Here is a 16,180-nt window from a genome sequence, read left to right as displayed (position 1 = left end):
CTCCTGCTCCATTCAGCTTCCTCAGCCTCAGTGAGGAGAGTTGCCTCTCCTCACCTTGGCCTTCGGTCGCCTCCACCTTCTCTCCTTACCTTGAGCTCAGCTCAAGCTCGGTACGGGCTCGCCCTGTCTTCTTCCTCGCCCTCGCCTTGCTCTTCCTCCATGTCTTCCTCTTCTTCGCCATCTTCCCTCATCTCCACCCGCAGTCGGTCCTTCTTGTCCACCTTCAGCGAGCAGGCCAGCACATGCATCTCTGCGAATTTACTCAGTGCTATGAACAGGAAGCTAAGAGATCGACGCTCTATGTCGTCGCTCTCCGCCTCCTGCTCAAGCTCAGCAGCTGCCGTTGCCCGTGGCGAGAACGCGCTGCCCCTCCTTGCCTTCTTGCTCTCTCCTTGCACGCGAGTCCAGCGCTTGCTCTGCAGCCACTTCCCCAGCTTCTCCTTGAGAACGTTGCGCCCAACTCCCTGCTCCTCTGGCATCTTCGCCCACTCTCCCAGCGACATGAACTCCAGGCTCCCCGGAGAGTAGAACGTGTCGTGGAGGTTGCCAACGGCCTTGTCCAGGACCAGCTTGATCGGCTCGCTCGTCCCCGCCTCGTTCAAAGAAGCTGCATCTTCGATGACTGCTGACAGCTCGCTGACGAGCTGCATGTCCTCTTGGCTTGACGGAGATGCTGCCTCCATTGTGATCCTCTCCAGGTCTGTAAACTCCAGCCACTCTCCCTCGCTCTCCTCCTGTCGCTGCGCTGCGTCGCTGGTGCCCCGCTGACCAGCCGCCTCAGAGTCAGGCTCCTTGTCGAAGCCGACTGCTTCGAGCTTGGTTGCTGCGCCTTCGAGATAGAAGGGCAGCTCCTTCATCATGCGTCGAGCATCCTCCGTGGAGCCGAGGAGGATGCATAGCTCGGACCCGTTCCAGGACTTGGTGTTCAAATCCTCCTCCATGTCGATGCCTTCAACGTTGATCTCGAGCCTGTTAGCGATCTCCAACAAGACTCTCTTGACTCTTGCGATAGACGTGTTGCCGCCGTTGCACAGCCCTTCCATCTCCTTCCTCGTGAAGCGACCAGATGCCGCCGTCGACTTGATGATGATCTTGATCTCCTTGCCGTCCTTGCCGCCTGCCTTCTTCTGCATCCTTGATGCCTTCTTCAACTTATTTCTGGACACAAAGCGATCAGCTGTCAACTCGACTGCGAGCGCCTCTCTGATCTTCGGGTCCTCGCTGAACAGAGTCAGGTGTACTCCCTCCATCGCTTCGCTCTCTCGGAAAGCTCGAAATGCTGTATCATTCGCCTCTGGGCAGCTCGAGGAGACGATCCACTCCACCTCCCTCTGTCTCCAGATGACGTTGGCCCCTACAGCGATGAAGCCTTTCTGACCTAAGCCTTTGTGGACTTGCTGGCCTGGCGCCCCAGCGACCAGCATGCCTGCCAGCGGCTGGAGTTGGACCGCTGCAAGGGACTGGCGCAGCAGCTGATAGCGATAGACGGCAGCTATCTCAGCCGTTGTCATGCCGCCCAAGGTTAGCAGGTGAGTCAGCTCTGCCAAGCTGCCCCCTTTGCCCCAGGGTCCTCTCTTGGCTCGAATCTTGAAAGATCGATCGTGCACGATGCTCACATGTACAGCTGTGAACTTGCGACCATCGATCGCGAAGTCCTCTCTTCCCTGCCAGAGCTTCTCCGCTTGTGCATTGCGGAGGAAGGAAACAGTCACCGGGATCTCCTCAGCACTCGCTATCTCGGGTCTATACGGAGCCTTCCACATGATTGCTTTACTCTCTTGCACTGAGTCTACGATCAGTCCGATCTCTTCAAATTTCTTCTTCAGCTTTTCTTCATGGTTGACATACACCGAGGAGATGCCCAGGAGAGTCATGGAGATGAAGGAAGTCACCTCGTTGCCTGCTGAGGCGGTGTATGTCTCGACCTTCTCCTTCTTGGCTTCTTCAATCTGCTGCATAAACCACTCTCTGGATGCGTCACTCCATCCAGTCATCGCTTCTTGCAGAAACTCACGTCGTGCCTGCTGACATGTCGAGCGGATGGCTTCTGCGATAGCGTCGGGGGTGCATCCCGCCCTCCACAGCCTTGCAAGCCTGGGCTGTCCTGCTGTTCGGATAACGCTTCGCGAAGCTCTTCACCCTCTCGACGAGATCAGCTTCGAGGACAGAGGCATCCACAAGTCCGCTCTGCGTGTATTGGCATGATCTCCGATACAGCAGGTTGCGAACATTTTCATCATACTGAAGAACCATACTTAGAAAGCTATTTGAAGTATACAAACCTCTCGCTTGCAGCTTCCTTGGCGCCCTGGCGGCTTCCCCTACACCTGGCAAGGAGCCATGCTGCCGAAAATAACGGCGCCCTGCCGAAAATAACGGCGCCCCTAAACCCTAAACCCTATTATTATTATTATTATTATGTGAGTTTATTAGAATGCTAGAATGTTGCTCGGCCTCGTTGTGGGCTTATGCAAGTTGATCCTAGTCTAAAGAGGCGCTCGAGCACTGGGAGTACACGGCCTACAATGCGAACCCTGCTTCTGAGGCGTCTTTCTACTCTCTACTTTTGCTGTCTTCTCTTGGCTTCCTCAGCCTCAGTCAGGAGAGTTGCCTCTCCTCACCTTGGCCTTCGGTCACCACCTACTCTACCTCCATTCAGCTTCCTCAGCCTCAGTCAGAAGAGTTGCCTCTCCTCACCTTGGCCTTCGGTCGCCACCTACTCCTGCTCCATTCAGCTTCCTCAGCCTCAGTCAGGAAAGTTGCCTCTCCTCACCTTGGCTTTCGGTCGCCTCCTACCTTCTCTCCTTACCTTGAGCTCAGCTCAAGCTCGGTCCGGGCTCGCCCTGTCTTCTTCCTCGCCCTCGCCTTGCTCTTCCTCCATGTCTTCCTCTTCTTCGTCATCTTCCCTCATCTCCACTCGCAGTCGGTCCTTCTTGTCCACCTTCAGCGAGCAGGCCAGGCACATGCATCTCTGCGAATTTACTCAGTGCTATGAACAGGAAGCTAAGAGATCGACGCTCTATGTCGTCGCTCTCCGCCTCCTGCTCAAGCTCAGCAGCTGCCGTTGCCCGTGGCGAGAACGCGCTGCCCCTCCTTGCCTTCTTGCTCTCTCCTTGCACGCGAGTCCAGCGCTTGCTCTGCAGCTACTTCCCCAGCTTCTCCTTGAGAACGTTGCGCCCAACTCCCTGCTCCTCTGGCATCTTCGCCCACTCTCCCAGCGACATGAACTCCAGGCTCCCCGGAGAGTAGAACGTGTCGTGGAGGTTGCCAACGGCCTTGTCAAGGACCAGCTTCAAAGAAGCTGCATCTTCGATGACTGCTGACAGCTCGCTGACGAGCTGCATGTCCTCTTGGCTTGACGGAGATGCTGCCTCCATTGTGATCCTCTCCAGGTCTGTAAACTCCAGCCACTCTCCCTCGCTCTCCTCCTGTCGCTGCGCGTGCCCCGCTGACCAGCCGCCTCAGGCTGTTCAAATCCTCCTCCATGTCGATGCCTTCAACGTTGATCTCGAGCCTGTTAGCGATCTCCAACAAGACTCTCTTGACTCTTGCGATGGAAGTGTTGCCGCCGTTGCACAGCCCCTCCATCTCCTTCCTCGTGAAGCGACCAGATGCCGCCGTCGACTTGATGATGATCTTGATCTCCTTGCCGTCCTTGCCGCCTGCCTTCTTCTGCACCCTTGATGCCTTCTTCAACTTATTTCTGGACACAAAGCGATCAGCTGTCAACTCGACTGCGAGCGCCTCTCTGATCTTCGGGTCCTCGCTGAACAGAGTCAGGTGTACTCCCTCCGGAGATATTGGCCACATGTTTCGAACTGCGGCATTCTCGATGGTTTCCCGAGCTTCCTGTGTTCCTGGCGACTCTTGCTCTACCACGCAGGGATCCCTAGGGATCCTGCCTCAGATAAAGGGATCCTGCCTCAGATAAAGGGATCCTGCCTCAGATAAAGGGATCCTCCTAAACCCTAAACCCTAAACCCTAGTAGTAGTAGTAGTAGTAGTAGTAGTAGTAGTAGTAGTAGTAGTTGAGTTTATTAGAATGCTAGGTAAGTTTACATGGCTTGTTATCGCCTTGCTCTATTCTAGTCTAACAGGGATCTCGTGACCTGGCAGTTCGGCCCGACTTGGCTGGCCCCGGTGGCAGCCCGGCGTGCTTCCGAAGTTCTGCTCTCAGAGTCTGCTCCCTCCTCTGATATACTTCTAAACCCTAAACCCTAAAGGTTGAGTATAAACATACTCAGTTTTAAGTAGTTGGAATGCAAGAAGCACAACGATGGAGCAACAACGCCGCCCTACAGCAAGGATGATGGTGTGCTACATCAGATCATGTCTTAGGATCATATTAGACATACTTGTACAGTAATTCTACACTTCTTTCAGTCATGATCATAATAGAAAACCTTTCATTTGTACAGATGAACATGGTCGGAAGAATCATACTGGTCTGTTTGAGATCGCCAAGTTGTCATTGTGCGAGTCCCTGGAACAACAATATGAGGTGCTTTTCCTTCGTACACTGCACGATCATCCACACCCCAATCACAAAAGCATCTTCTCCCCATTCCCCGCACTTCTCCCATTATCCGATCCCCGTCAACATTATACAAGTCACAAGGAGTAATTGTTATAACATGCAGGATATCATCGAACATTCCAATGCGTCTGTACCAAACTCTGAAACCCTCCTCATGATAGAGAAGGCAGCACCCCGTCGCATCCCGCACCCTAAGCAATGGCGGACACGGGGGACAAAACCAACCACTGGAGGGTGATCTCGAGGACGACAGCCAAGCCGGTCCGGCAAGTGACAGTCATGATCATGAACAGGTCGATCAGCCCTCCCGATCCAGTTCCACGAACCCTCCGGCTGTGGCACAGCCCAACACGTGTGTCTTCGGTGCTGATTGCTTGATGCAAAAGGAGGCAAACGCTGTTCTGAAGGTATGCAAAATATGCAGGCTGTGCTTTTCACCTTGTTTGTGCGTGGGAGCTAGCTGGCTCGGATCGCAACGATGAATGTGGAAAGCATGCACCTCTTTCGCGTAGAAGGAGGGTGAAGGACAAGAATGTGCTTGTGAGAATGTTTGACGACCCCGAGGCTGGTAGTATTTCGGGCTCAGATGAGGACAGCAGGGTCAAAGAGGAAGGGCAAAGAAGAAGAAGAGAATGTAGATACCCCAGACCTGGCAGGTCACGAGCGTCAGCCAGAGGCAGTAGCCAACACTGTGCAAGCATCAAGCAGAGACAAAGCAACCGCAGCTGCGTCCACCGTCCAGGGGTATAAAAGTGCGTCGAAATATCTGTACAGATGCAGGAATGTTATGTTTACGGCAATCGGGTTGAAAAAGAGGCGGAAGATAATCGGATGACATGCTGGATGGTTACATCAATTCCTATACCAAAGAAGTTACCCGCCCGAGTACAAAGCACTGAACAACATCTTGAAAGAGATGAGACCTCGTAGAGTTCAGAGTCCGGCAGTTAATGGATTTTCTCTTGGGCATGCTGTTCATGCAGAAGTGAGAGTCTAGACATTTGACATCTTGAGCACTTTGACTGGGAAGATGATTGCATGAAGGTAGTCTTACTCAAGACAAAAAAAGATCAGTGTAGTATTGGCACTGACATGTGAAGCACAAGGATCAAACATGTGTTTGCATCGCCCTACACTGCAGAAATGTGTCCTATTTTTCCTCATTTATTTGCCACGCAATCAACCACCTTGGGCACTTTCTTCTCTGTCAACTGCTCATGGACAAGCTTCGTGCTTCGCAACCTGCCCGCGTTATCTGCGTCAGTTCCGAGCTACATCGCAGTGCTCCTAATCAAGACCAAGAATTCTCTAATTGGACCCATCCAGAAAAATACAGCTTGATGGAAGCATATGGCGCATCCAAGCTGAGCAATATTTTGATGGCAAAAGAGCTTGCCAGACGATTTCATGATCAGAAGCTTGACATCATTGCTGTCTCTCTTCACCCTGGAGTTGGTCCAACTGGCCTGGCAAAGGAAGGTTTGTCAGGTGTATTGATCGGTCTTTATCGAGCGATAGGAGGGATGATTCTCTTCTCCCATGAGCAATTAGCTGCAACTTCTACATTCTGTTGTGTTGCCCCCCCCTTCTAGCTTGGTTCCAGAAGAACATTATGCTAGGTGCGCAGTCATGAAGACATCTCATCCTTTAGCTGAGGATGCAGAGAAGGCTGAGCAGCTCTGGAAGAAAAGTGAAGAGCTCACAAAAAACATTTCTGCGCCTCTGAACTGATGCAAAGGTTTCGTGAACAAGAGTGGTGTGCTTTTCGATAAATTCTATAATGTTACATGCTCATCGACCAATCCATATAGAATTCTTGGGCTCGGCTGCTTGTGGAGTTGATTTCCATTCAAGTGATGATGGCAGAAGGGTATTCGATGTAGAATTGCTATCATTTGGTAAAATTTCGTCGTCTGCTTGGTCTCCTTCATCAACATGACAAGCAGAAGCAGGCTTTGACTCCACTGTGAACGGAGTCGGTCCAGGCTTGTCGCGCAGGGATAAGCTTGGTGCACCATCGTCCGAGTCCTCATTCTCCTCTACATCAACAAGGTGCAGAAATGAAATCACATCAGAATCATGTGAAAGCTGAGGATGAGCCCTCAGTTTCTCCAGAAATTTCTCCAAGTTCTTGCGATTCTTTTCTACAGCCTCGGCTTTGGTATTATTTTTCCTGTGAATCCATGTCATCGATGGCAAGAAGGACTGCAGCTGCAGATAGTTTGTGATATCAACTTGTACCTTGTTACATATACGGGAAAGGAAATATCCAGCTTGCCATATCTTAATTCGAGAGAATCATAAAGATCTTCAAAATCCTCCCATTTCTTTCTACATCGACCATAGGATGCGTCTCCAACAGAGATGTAGTATTTCTGTGCCAAACTATCAGCTTCCCTGTGTCCTGCATTCTTGCGCGAGCATTTTACCGTCGATCGGCTGAAGGAGGCGCGAGCTGTTACCCTCACCCCTTCCGCCATTTACATCAGGTGATAATTCGATTCTTTTTTTGACTGAAAAGAAAAGGCAAACCGGAGCGAACAAAGGAGGTCGAGGATAAAATCCAACAAGACAGCCTCAATAAAACACTAGGAAACGGAGGAGGCAGCGAAAACCGCTACTCCAACCACGCAAGCGACAGCATGCACGAGGGGAACAAGGATCAGGACAGGTGATAATAATGACCTGGCCGACCCTCGTCCCCGCGCGGATACGCAACCTGCAGCTGAACCTGATGCAGGCTGACCAGATGCTGAACATGCCGATCCTGATGCTGATCACCAGCAGGATCACCAGGCTGATGAATGCATGCTGATCATATGCTGATACTGATGCTTATCTCATGATGTTGGTACTGATGCTTACGATGCTGATACTGATGCTTATCTGATGTCTGATCAGAAAAGCTGCGATAGGGGAACAAGACGATGTTGAGAATGCCCTGACTCAGACGAGTCGATTAGCATGTCTGCCTGACTAGTCTACTGTTTGGTTCCCGTGATGGATGTGAAACCAAATCCGCCCGTCAAACCGCAATTCTCAATTTGTTTTTCTTGAATTTAGAAATCTACACTTTTGTTTGAAAATCAAGGGCTCACAACATGGATAAGGACAGGAGAAGCCCTGGCACGAAAGAAGTAGATCAGCCTGGGGCGAAGAATCATTTGCAAGCTGCAGAGGGCATTGATCGTCGAAATAGGAGAAACGTTTGCGATATGGAGGAGGGTAATTTCACCCTGAATGAAAAGCTGTTCGTGGCTGAAAGACTCTTTGATCGAATTCTACAAAGAGAGATTTTAGTGCAAGCTGTTTTGCAGGGTCAAGACAAGAAGACGTATCGGGGCATTCTCGAGGCTATTTCTCAAAGGGATCATCTCGTGAGAGAACTCCTGTCGAAGCAACGTGCCATGAAAGCGATCGAGCAAGAGCAAGAACATCTCCAGGCAAAACTGAAGCAGATTCAACACGAAAATCAAAAATTGAACGATGCGAGGATTCTGCTTCAGAGCAAACAAAACCAAGATGTGGACGAAGAAGTTGACAAAGGCCGTATCATGGAGAAAAAGAAGGCAATTGTTCTGCGAAATGTTATCATCGCGTTGGTATGAAGTTTTTTCCTTAATATTTGTCGTTGTAATGACCATTTCCATTGCAATGTTTCAGATTGCTGAAAGAGGGATCGAATGGGCAGACAACGAAGCATTTAGAGATGTGATGGTGTTTGACGACGCAGAATACTTATGCCATATCTCTCAATCTCGGGCATGATTATACTCTAATCGACAACGATGAATACTTTGAAATAAGATTTCAGAAATACAAATCTTAATATGTCGACAGGGGGTTATTCGGAAAACTCTTTAGGACTCAAGCCTTCCTCATCGCGAGTGCCCACACAATGTATAGCAACGGATACAATGCGAGTTTTGAAACACTTGGTGGACTCACACCATTTCAACCCTCGCACCGCCCGTCTTTCGAGATGAAATACACCACCCCTGAGGACCGGGACGCGTCTGAAATCTTCTAATTTTGTACCACATTGATGACAATTCGCTGTCATATGTTTTTCATAACATCAAAAACGCGTTTGAAAGCTTTGTGGCAATGTTGTTGGATCCATTTGACGGGTACGGCCTTTCCATTCCTTCCACTAGCACTGAAAGAGGATCTCCATAGGCAATGATTGGCTCAGATAAACCCTTCCTTCTTCCGTTCATGGTCGATATCATCCGGCCATCGAAATTAGCCAACACCACACTGAGTAACCGCTCTGCGACACGTCTTGAAAGAAAAGTGCGTACTTGTTTCTTCAACTGATCTCTGCCATTGTTCAATCTTCTTCTGGTTCAGTGAAATATGCTACTCATGGCGGCAGCCTTCACTGTCTTTGTGCAACTGAGAGAACTCAGTTACTTTAACTTGAAAAAATAGCCTAACTACTAAAACGATGGCTCTTCCGACCGCGTGAATCAGCACGCTCGCCTCAGATACTAAATACAAGTCAGAGAGTGAATCATAGGAGGCCTAGTAATTTATTATCGAAGCCTTTGAGGCAGAGATCATCACGAAAATAGAGGGACGGCAAGCAGGACGGCAAGGGGAAAGCAACAAGGGGCACGAGTGGATATGCAGCCTGAGGAATCTGAGCAAAGGCTCTTATGGGTTGTGATTCCTCTGAAGTGACTAGCACAGGCCAAGGGTGAGCGACATGGTGAAGCAAAAAGGAGACGTTCTTGATTTAGATGTTATCGTCAATGATCAGCCTATCTTGACAGCTCTTGTGAATCATATTTCTCTCGTTGCGCAAGGAATTCGTTTCGCCATAACCTGGCACACTCTGATAATGTCTTGCATAGCATGCTTCTTTACCTTCATCTGCTCGAAAGGAATGCTGGAGATTCAATTCAACACTTCGATGAGCATTGTAGCGGTGGGGACAATCTTTCCCTTGGTTTTCTCAGTGCAAGCAAGCTTCCAAAGGAGAGAGAAGGCCTTGAGTTGTTTGGCAAAGCTGAAAGGAGCAATGTACACGATGTACCTTATGTTTAAGACGTGGGAGAAAGACCAGAGTGGCGCATGGTGTTGGGAGTCTGACAGTGTTGGAATGAGGGCCCAAGCAGTGGAAACTCTATTTCAAAAGCTTCTTGATGATATTGAATGGTATTTGAGGAGCAGCAAGCATTCTGAGGAGGCAGGAAATGTTGTCTACGATGGTTTTGCGAGCCTTGCAGAGAAGATGCAGGAATTTCATGCCCACTCTGGCTACAGGCTCAATGGAGAATCTGGGATGGGGCGCATGTCGGTTTACTTTCGTGACATGATATCACATTTTGAAAGTGTGCGCACCATACGAGATGTAGAAACTCCCATTGGTCTGCGATTGTTCTGCTTTGCGCTGATCCACACCACTCCCATCCTATTGGCACCTTACTGGAATCACTTCTGCGTGAAGCAGCACAATTGGGAGATAATCGAGAACAAGTATGGATGTGACGCAGGATATTTCATCTGTATCACCTACGTGCTTATTGTTATCACACTTTACCGTGTGCAAAGCGAACTGGAGGATCCTTTCGATGGACGTGGGGCTGATGACATTAAGTGGGAGTTCATCCGATCGCAACTGGACCAAATGTCAAACTATGGGCGAACAGGGAGAAAAAGAAGAATGATGTTGGTAGATTGGGATGTATGATTCAGCCATTCTAACTGAAATAAACTCAAATGTAATTGACATTTGATCGGCAGGCGCCGTGCATCGATCACAGCATTGCAGCTACCTAACCGCACAACTGAACAGCCTTTTTTGACGGTTATTCATCATAAAATCGATGATTGACATGCAGATCTTGCTTATTTTAGAAGTTTAAGCTCTCCAGCCTATTCTCAGTTTAAGTTCGTAACCTGTTCGCCCCCTTCTCTGATCTATGAACAAAACGCGAAATCGGGACCAGTTTCCTTCGTAAAATCTCTTCTAATCTTTCTGATTATATCCCCAACGTCCCCACTGTCCAGCCGGTCCAGCCGGTCCAGAAGCTACCGAACAGATCAGCATTCCGAACAGATTAGCATATGGGAGAAAGGATTCTTACCTCCTGCTGCGCCTGCAGGTCCAGCCAGACCAGCACGTCCTCTACCTCCTGCGACCGACTGTCCTGTCAGACCTTCTGCTCCAGACACTCCTGCATATCCTGGAGGACCGCGAGGGCCCGCTTGACCTTGCTGACCATCAATCGGCTGACCTTCTGGTCCCAACAAACCCATGGGGCCTCGTCGGCCTCCTTCACCTAAGGCCAATATTAGATGCTCAGCATGGGCTGCAACATCCTCGTACCCTGAGCGCCTTGAGGACCTTCAGGACCGGGCAAGCCCATATCACCCTTCGGTCCCACCCCTCCAGGGATACCATCCCGTCCATCGTATCCTCTTGGCCCGGCTGGTCCGATGTTCCCTGGGGGCCCTCGCTCGCCGACAGGGCCAGGATAACCTGCAGGTCCTGGGGGCCCATCCTTTCCATCTTCACCTGGTGCGCCAGGAGGACCAACTTCATGCTGTATGACATTGGCTTTGACAGTGATATCATTCAACCTTCGCTCCATCGAGACCTGCGATCGCTTGATAGAATTGTCTAGAGCAGACATCCTGGTGTCTAAGTAATTGTCACGAGCCATCATTTGAGATTTGACATCCATGAGACGCTTTTTGTATCCCATGATCTTTCGCCTTAGTTTTCCAATCTCTTTCCAAAGTGCTATTCTTGATGACTTCATGTTGTCCGACGTAGAGCTCTGCACATCATCGATATTGTCCTCCAACTACAAATATTTTTTCACAAACAGTGAAATCAGAAGACAAGCACAACTCACATGATCGATTTTCCCCCTATCCGCCCTTTCCACGTCTTCTACAGAATCAGCCAAGGACATAGCGTCGCTAGACTTGCTGATAGCTTCTGTGGTCATTGGATGGGGTCCAAGAGGAAGCTGTTGGGTCAAGTGGAAACTAACGCTTGGTGGAGGAAGGCCGTTCCCGAAAGTGCATGGAGGACTGAAGCAGGTGTAACCAGGCAAGGATCCTAACAACTCATTTCGAGCTGCCTCGCGCTGGAAAAAGGAATATGATGAAGGAGCCGTCAGAAGTGTTAAGATGATGAGAAGACAAGGACAACTCCACCCACCTTATGCGAAAACGAAGTAGCAGACAGCACGATGAGCACCAGCCCTCCGACAATCGCGATGGCTGCTGCTCCCTTACTAAAGGTCCCAACCATAGCGCGCCTCTTCGCTTTTCGTTTGTCACTAACGGACTGTAACGGACTTTTTGGTTTCTTTTTCTGTTAAAAATGCAATTGACCGTTACTTCCGAAACTTGGTAGTTATATTGGACGAGGGGTCACGCGGACGTCGAAGAGACAAACGCCATGCTGTCTATGTTGTTCAACGCGGTAAGAAACAATTTATGTGACAGCCACGTCCATGCACACCACTGCTCATCTTGCATCACATCAATACACACCGCTGCTCATCTTGCATCATCGAATCACCATCCGCTGCATTATTCATGTTGAGTTATCCTTTCCATCGTCACTTTTGCAGCTGTACGGGCAACATTTTAACTGAGTAATCCGTATTTTACGTGTCGCGCTCTTTCCTGAGTTTAGATATGATAGGGATCCGTTAGAGCCACAATGACTAGAGCCACAACTGTCATTTGTGTATTCTTGTCTGATGATGTTGTGGTTGAGAGTGTAATAGTATCCATTGCAAGTCTTGAATCGTTTCCTCATCGCTTGAGCCAAATGTTCTAATGAACATGGTCTAATCAGAAACTTGTAATCCACGTGTAAATCAGAACGATCGGAATTATTGTCTGATTGTATTTATGTGTGATTTGTAATGTAATTTCGAAGGCAACATGATGTGAACATGCCAAAGAATCGATTTTTCCCTGTGCTCGAGGTTGTCGTGTTTGACCTTCTACACGGCAGGCCCACAATGATACTGCCCAGATTGACCTCGGTATGGGCAGCAAGATGAGACAGGTTTTCGTCGGACAGACTGAGGACAGAGCTGTCACCACCAAGTACAATCCCACCCTTCTCCTCAACTAAAGAGCACGCAATTTTCAAATCTCTTGCGACTCTGTATATGTAGGAAGGAATAGCATTGTTTTATTACAATGAAGTAATGTGCGAATGCAATATGTGCCATACGGTCTGTGAATGTCTCTGTAATCATTTAAACTCTTCTGCTATTTTCTTTGAGCAATCGGATTCACCAAAGTCTTGGGGCCTGACGTCGACTAGTTGCTCTCCATTCTCCCAGGTCTTCCATATCGTTTCTAAGGCGTTCTCAAAGCTTCTCACCCAACGCTCATTGTCAAACAGAGGTTGCGTCAGTCGATTTCTGCAAAGTTTCGAGCGTAATCCTTGCAGCTTCTCAGGGTTGCTGGCGAGATCAACGGCCATCTCCTCGTACTCCTCCAATGATGTCGCAACCATCTCTGGCAACCCAACGCTGCGAGCAAGAGATGTTGCAACCAGCGAGGGCCAGTTGCTTCCCTTCACTGTTACTATGGGAACACCAGCCCACAGCACATCGCTTGCGGTGGTGTGTCCGTTATACACCAGAGTGTCGAGGTAGAGGTCTGCGAGAGTAAGACGCTTCATGTGCTGCAACTTGGGGCTACAGGGAGGAGCGAAGATGATCCGATCGGTCGGGAAGTCTTGACGGCGAGCATAGTCCCTGAGACGATTAGCTGCCGCTCGGGGATGACTGTAGAGCCAGAGAATGCTTCCTTCCACTCTCCGCATGATCCTGAGCCATGCATCGAAGAGCTCCTGAGAGATTCTTCCCAGGCGGCAGAAGTTGCACAAGACAACTGCAGGTTTGTCTGGCAGAAAGTGATCGCGTCTTTTAGGGAGCGTCTCTGACCTCAGCACGTCTTGGTAGAGATCGTTAAACGAGTTGACCTGGTAGCAGTGTGGCATTCTAATCAGCTTCTCGCTGTAAAACTCGCGATGCTCTGGCGGACAAACATGATCGTCCACAACCTGACGATATGTCACTCACGGAACCATCAGCACTTGCCCTCACGTTGAAATCAATATAATCAGCTCCAGATGTTCCAGGATATGCCAAGTAAACCACCTGGATTGGAGCAGGACGCAATGAACTGATCCCATTGCGATCTCCTGCAGTGTGCCCGTTGAGGTTGATGAGGATGTGGATCCCATCTTGAGCGATGATCTCTGCACACCTGCAGCACCTCAGTGTAAGCCGACGACACACTGCCATACTTGTCGTCTGAGTCCTTCTTTGCAAGATTCTTGAAGTTAGGTATGTGGTGCTTCAATCTCCGACGATACTCGGAGTTAGCATGGTTAGTGATGGAGTAGCAATAAACATCAAAACGATCTTTGTCATGTAGCAGGAGCGCTCTTAGAATCAGGTCTGCCGTAGGGTGATCAACGAAATCAGAGCTCATGTATCCTATTCGCAGGCGTGAAGAGGAAGCCCCCGAAACCTCGTCCACTTTTCTCGCGATCTTTTCAACCTTCCAAGATTTGATTTGATCTGTATCCACAACATTCTGCGACTGCTGGCCCTCAGCTGTCGCCTTCGAGAGCAAGTGGTTCCGAGCCTTCTCGAAGCAAACTTTGGAATAAACTTCTGCAATCCTTCGGATCATTGACTTGTCGATGGGGTAGTGAAGCGCATGATACGGTAAGATCGGAGTGAGAGCTCCATCTTCGAGGCATTTCTTGCTGTCATCGATCAAGCAACATACGTTCTTCTTCCACTCCTCCCAGAAGCAGCCACAAGACAGGTCAAACACCAACTGCAACGCTTCCCGTCAATCTCGCACTCGAATCCAAATCTAAGAGAATCACCTGCGAGAATCCGTCCCGCTCTCGTCTTGACATCAATCCTGCTGCGAACCTTGAACGGGAAACTTGGAGCTTCTTGACAAGATCCTCATCATATTCACGTTGCCCCACGCATTCTGACGAATCGAGAGTCAGTCCAAGAGCTCATGGTCAGTCACCATTCTCAGATGCCTCTCACCCGAACAACTCCATCCATTGGGTGGTAAGATTCCTTGACTGATGCACATGCAACCGTAGCAAAACCACCGACAACAGACATCACAATTCAAGGCTTCGAGCTCATAGTATCTGGAACAACTTTGAGGGTGACGGTGAGTTCAAGCAATACTAACCCGCAGGACGAGCACAACTTGGAAACATTCGCTAACTTGGTTTTGCTCCGCCGCAAAGCTGGCAGAGGTGAAAACTTTCGCTGGATCATAGCGTCGTGCATACAAGAGTGACATCGCCAACTGACAGAAAGTGAGTAAGTGCAAAAAGGAGAGCGGCTGGATGCCAAGAACATCTGACCCGTGAGAAGGTTTGAAGGCTTCCGGTATAAACAGACATCGCTTGTGGAATACGCTTGTACACGAAGAGCAGTGGACCTGAGATCGCGTGATGGGTTTAAGATTTAGTTCCTTGCAGAGAGCCCTGCTGTTCTCACCTCATCAGACTGGTAGCCGCAAACTTCGCAAAACTTGGGGAGCGTCTGAGCAGGCTCTTGGCTTATGCAGACTGTCTTGGGTGGATATTTGACTTCACGCTGGGAATGGTCGGGACAGAGCGAGGAGAGACGGGCAGAGTTCTTAGAGAAGCTTTCGCACATTCGCTTGGTAATGGCCTCATCCTCCTCCTTGGAAATCCGAGAGAACCAAACCCTCGAGTCTGGTGCTAGCTTGCTTCCACAGAGGGGACAGAACTTGGAGCGCGCATTCTCCCGCCCGTCGACCCAGAAGACAGACTTGCAGAAAATGCACATGAAGCCAACATCCTTCCCGCCCGCGCTCTCTGCTCGTCTCTTCTTCTGTTTCTCTTCGGCCTCCCCTGTTGCGAGCATGCGTCTCTCTCCTCTCACCTGTCAGGCAGGGGATTTACGTCAAACCACCATTGCCACATATCTAATCCACGAACCCGCCCTGCCCTGCCTCTTTTTCCATCTCCTTTCTTTCCCTCTCATCGTCCTCCTCCATCTTCTTCTCTTCGCTCCCCTCGCGTCTCGTCTCATCTCGCCCTCTCGCCCGCCCTTCCCTCCTGTAAAAGTTCTCGGCAGGATCCACGAAAAAAAGGGTGAAAATTCCCATCTTCCTGTGATCCTCCCTTCCCTTCCACCCACCCCACTCCCTCGCTGCATCCACCCTTCCTTTCACCTCACCCCACCCCCTTTCCCTCCCTTCAACTCCCTTCCCCCCTTCCCTTCGCTTCCTCCTCCTCCTCCTCCTGCTACTCCTTACTTGGTGCTAATTGAGAGTCTCAAGCGTTTGCACTATAAACTGGGGTGTGTAGTAGGGCATATTCTGGCATTTTAGGGGAATTGGATGATAAAATTGCTAAATTACTGTATTTGGCAATATTTAAAAGTCCGTCTAACCAAAAAACATAGGGAAACCCTCGCAAGAATTTTCTAGGGGCAGCGGCGTATAAATGAGCTTTAAGCGATTTTATTGGCTCAAATTTGGAGACAGCTCAGAGAAATAAAAGCATTGATATTGAAACTAACAATGTGACTATGATGAGAAAAGCATGACTAAACATTCAAATGCATGGTACAA

General features: G+C 49.6%; 7 protein-coding genes across 7 annotated transcripts in view; 2 read left to right on the top strand and 5 right to left on the bottom strand.

Annotated features, from left to right (window-relative positions):
* GUITHDRAFT_152011 (hypothetical protein) overlaps positions 1-1,016 on the bottom strand; it is a gene marked incomplete at its 3' end in the record, with an annotated part of 1,354 nt that extends 338 nt beyond the window's left edge. The window contains exon 1 of the mRNA XM_005834864.1: positions 7-1,016. Within this exon, the coding sequence (XP_005834921.1) occupies positions 111-941 (831 nt within the window). The remainder of the gene's footprint in view (positions 1-6) is intronic.
* Positions 1,017-3,143: 2,127 nt separating this feature from the next.
* Positions 3,144-3,810, bottom strand: GUITHDRAFT_106486 (hypothetical protein; the record flags this gene model as incomplete). Its single annotated transcript, XM_005834863.1, has 2 exons — positions 3,144-3,386; positions 3,454-3,810. 2 exons carry the CDS (start codon positions 3,808-3,810, stop codon positions 3,144-3,146), a joined length of 600 nt encoding a protein of 199 aa, XP_005834920.1.
* A 2,493-nt stretch (positions 3,811-6,303) lies between these two features.
* GUITHDRAFT_152009 (hypothetical protein) lies at positions 6,304-7,210 on the bottom strand. The gene is made up of 3 exons (XM_005834862.1): positions 6,967-7,210; positions 6,779-6,912; positions 6,304-6,710 (listed from the first exon to the last, which is right to left on the bottom strand). Exons 1-3 carry the CDS (start codon positions 7,015-7,017, stop codon positions 6,329-6,331), a joined length of 567 nt encoding a protein of 188 aa, XP_005834919.1. The 5' UTR covers positions 7,018-7,210; the 3' UTR covers positions 6,304-6,328.
* Positions 7,211-7,253: 43 nt separating this feature from the next.
* GUITHDRAFT_162631 (hypothetical protein) lies at positions 7,254-8,145 on the top strand (the record flags this gene model as incomplete). The annotated part of the gene is made up of 1 exon (XM_005834861.1): positions 7,254-8,145. Exon 1 carries the CDS (start codon positions 7,639-7,641, stop codon positions 8,143-8,145), a length of 507 nt encoding a protein of 168 aa, XP_005834918.1. The 5' UTR covers positions 7,254-7,638.
* A 1,283-nt stretch (positions 8,146-9,428) lies between these two features.
* On the top strand, positions 9,429-10,324 carry GUITHDRAFT_106484 (hypothetical protein; the record flags this gene model as incomplete). Its single annotated transcript, XM_005834860.1, has 2 exons — positions 9,429-10,229; positions 10,289-10,324. 2 exons carry the CDS (start codon positions 9,429-9,431, stop codon positions 10,322-10,324), a joined length of 837 nt encoding a protein of 278 aa, XP_005834917.1.
* Positions 10,325-10,698: 374 nt separating this feature from the next.
* GUITHDRAFT_106483 (hypothetical protein) lies at positions 10,699-11,502 on the bottom strand (the record flags this gene model as incomplete). Its single annotated transcript, XM_005834859.1, has 3 exons — positions 10,699-10,827; positions 10,933-11,355; positions 11,407-11,502. The coding sequence occupies 3 exons, from the start codon at positions 11,500-11,502 to the stop codon at positions 10,699-10,701; spliced, it is 648 nt and encodes a 215-aa protein (XP_005834916.1).
* Positions 11,503-12,848: 1,346 nt separating this feature from the next.
* On the bottom strand, positions 12,849-14,062 carry GUITHDRAFT_54742 (hypothetical protein; the record flags this gene model as incomplete). The annotated part of the gene is made up of 3 exons (XM_005834858.1): positions 12,849-13,592; positions 13,636-13,798; positions 13,839-14,062. Coding segments are annotated over 3 exons (1,131 nt in total), but the record flags the coding sequence as incomplete, so codon positions are not given.
* Between the last annotated feature and the right edge of the window lie 2,118 nt (positions 14,063-16,180).

This window comes from Guillardia theta (genome assembly GCF_000315625.1).
Source record: "Guillardia theta CCMP2712 unplaced genomic scaffold GUITHscaffold_24, whole genome shotgun sequence".
Taxonomy (NCBI): Eukaryota; class Cryptophyceae; order Pyrenomonadales; family Geminigeraceae; genus Guillardia; species Guillardia theta.
Note: the sequence above shows the minus strand (reverse complement) of the source record. Positions and strands in the feature narration are given on the sequence as shown.

Coding starts and splice junctions, on each gene's coding strand:
- GUITHDRAFT_152009 (XM_005834862.1), bottom strand. CDS start 7,017: ATGGCGGAAGGGGTGAGGGTAACAGCTCGCGCCTCCTTCAGCCGATCG. Junction 6,913..6,966: donor CCTCCTTCAGCCGATCGACG/GTAAAATGCTCG, acceptor AGTTTGGCACAG/AAATACTACATCTCTGTTGG. Junction 6,711..6,778: donor TTTCCCGTATATGTAACAAG/GTACAAGTTGAT, acceptor ATGGATTCACAG/GAAAAATAATACCAAAGCCG.